General features: G+C 37.0%; 1 protein-coding gene across 1 annotated transcript; it reads right to left on the minus strand.

Moving 5' to 3' along the window:
* Positions 1 to 317: 317 nt before the first annotated feature.
* LOC140449920 (uncharacterized) lies at positions 318 to 2228 on the minus strand. Its single transcript, XM_072543336.1, has 2 exons — positions 2037 to 2228; positions 318 to 1838 (listed from the first exon to the last, which is right to left on the minus strand). The coding sequence occupies exons 1-2, from the start codon at positions 2145 to 2147 to the stop codon at positions 318 to 320; spliced, it is 1632 nt and encodes a 543-aa protein (XP_072399437.1). The 5' UTR covers positions 2148 to 2228.
* Positions 2229 to 2590: the final 362 nt, after the last annotated feature.

Here is a 2590-nt window from a genome sequence, read left to right on the forward strand (position 1 = left end):
CTTATCAGCATTGGCGCACATCTCATGACACCACTTGAAGCACTTTATACACCTTATCCACTTCTCACCCTGTGTATCTTCGGAATATAAACTGTCACAAAACATACATTCTGTGTCTCCATCTTCATCGTCTACATCCATATCAGAATCATCATCCAAAATAAGGTCATCACCAGGATGTGAAGTGTCACTACTACTCGATTCAATTTTTTTCTTTTGCTTTTTTTGGCGTGGAGTTTTTTTTCTGTTGACTTGATTTAATTCGTTGCTTATTTTTGGTTTCTTTTCTTTCAAAGACTTTTTTCTTTCTTGTTCGGCTACACTTCGTTCAAGTTCATCTTTATAACATAAGGTGTACTAGTTATTATCCAACTAGAACCTTTTCGAGGATTTTTTTGTTTGTTTGTTTGTGAGGTATAACTGCAAGAAGGCAGTGGACTAATATCCTCAGCTCTTATCATAGTTGCCGTAGTTTCAGTTGCATTTCCATTGGATGATTTATTTGTTAAGTTATGTTTTGGAGGTGTTCTTTCGATAATGCTTTGTGGTTCTGGTCTTGACTGACCTCTTGTTGGTAATACTTCCCCATGATTTTGATTTATGGGTGGTGGTGTTCTTTCTCTTTGTCTCTCCATTATAAAATCGTGATCAGAAAAGTTATTTTTATTAAAAGGATATATTCCAGATTTGCGAAAACCATTCGCGGAAATTTCTGCAGTAGCACTTTTCAAATATGCCGGGCACATAAGCTTACAAATTTGATACGAGTTTATGGTGCGTCCAGGATTTTGCCTTAACCACATCTCAATTTGTTGCGAATAATATGTTTTAAATGGTGACATAAAAGACAAATCTAGAGGTTGTAGTTTGTGTGAACTGTGCGGCGGGATACACAAAATTGTAACGAAATTTGCACGTCCTGCTTCTATCACATCTATATTTCTTGTGTGGCTGTAGTGACCATCAAGAATAAGCAGCACTGGGTCTTCACGGGATGGTTTCACGTGAGCTACGAAATGCTGTAGCCATTGGGAAAAAATGTGCTGCTGAATCCAACCTGATGGATGGCAAGCTGCAATAGAGCCAGGCGGCGATCCATCTAATAATTCCACTTTCATGTTCTTTCTTGGAAACACGAATAATGGAGGGACAAACCCACCAGCAGCATTCATACAAAATACAACAGTAACTAATGCGCCTCTTTCAGTCGCGGTAACAGATCCAACCTGTTTTTTTCCTTTTAATGTTATAACACGAGTATTCTTGGACTGAACCGTTGTTATGCCGCTTTCATCAACGTTATAAACTCTTGCGGGGTTGAAGTTAACTTTTTCCATTGACGTTTCTAAAAGATCATAGAATCTGCTGACATTTTCTGGGGTAAATCCCTTAATTCGGGCTTTCGAGATTCCTTGTGGTTTTCTAAGGGACAAAACTGCGTTTCGCCTCATAAATCCCCTTAACCATTTTTTACCGGCAGATTCGGCATGGGCAAATGGATGACGAAGACCATTTCGTAAAGCTATTTGATATGCAAGTCTCTTGATATCAGCGGTCCCAATTTCGTAAAATCGCCGGTCCATTTCTAGGCAATACGAGACTAAATCTGCTTCCATTTCTGCAGAAAGTACTGGTCTTCTTCCAATTTTAACAGCAACCAACTGCTCCGGAGTTTTATTTTCTTGCTTAACATAATCTTCCAGAGTTGATTTCGGAACAGCAAATAACTTCGAGGCTTTAAGATACCCCATTTCCTTTCCCCTGACGGCACGGATAGCACGTATCATTCGGTCTGGATCCCATTGTTTATGTTTTTTACTTGTTTTTGGCATTTTCTTCTGAAAAGAAACAAAAGTTTTTATGCTAACATGATCATCAATTTAAGGTTCCTAATTTCGGATATCCGAAATTATGGGACTTGTACTATCCGAAATTAGGAATTTTTTATTTTTAAGGTTAGGGCTCTCTAATTTATATGTGATTAAAATCTGCTTTAAATTAGTAGCAAAATCAAATAAAACAGGTTTCTAGCTTACCCCTGCCAAAAGATCAAACTTCAAACAGGAATAAAAACACGAAAAAATAGGCTTTGAAATACGACCGAAAAAAAACTGCACAATAACGTTTGGTGGTTTCGGCACTGCCATCTAACGGGGAGCAGCTCTACTACCTAAACAATTTAAGATAATGTTCTCTGTGGTATTCAGCGTGACATACGTATAGGTTTCTGTTCGCATATCCGAAATTAAGACACTATCGGAAATTAGGCTACTTTCCTCTATTCATATAAAATTTTTAAAAGAATTTAAAGCCGTGTTTAATCAAATCTTGCAACAAAATAAAATGGTAATAAACATGCTAACCAAACTCGTATTCAAATAAAATTCTTTCTGATAGGAATAACTGAATGGAACGCCAATGGGCTGCTGAATCATAAGGAAGAGGTAATATTATTTCTACTACAAAATCTAATAGATATATTATTAATAAGTGAGACATATTTTACAGACAAATCGTATTTTAAAATACCTCATTATCTAACGTACCATACTAACCACCCAGACAAGACTGCCCATGGATGTACAACAAT

This window comes from Diabrotica undecimpunctata, chromosome 9 (assembly GCF_040954645.1).
Source record: "Diabrotica undecimpunctata isolate CICGRU chromosome 9, icDiaUnde3, whole genome shotgun sequence".
Taxonomy (NCBI): domain Eukaryota; kingdom Metazoa; phylum Arthropoda; class Insecta; order Coleoptera; family Chrysomelidae; genus Diabrotica; species Diabrotica undecimpunctata.

What these genes read in the sequence shown, in the direction of transcription:
- LOC140449920 (XM_072543336.1), bottom strand. Translation starts at nt 2,147, where the DNA reads ATGGCAGTGCCGAAACCACCAAACGTTATTGTGCAGTTTTTTTTCGGT. An exon ending in AGTTTGATCTTTTGGCAGGG is followed by an intron (nt 1,839 to 2,036) that starts GTAAGCTAGAAA and finishes GTTTCTTTTCAG; the next exon opens with AAGAAAATGCCAAAAACAAG.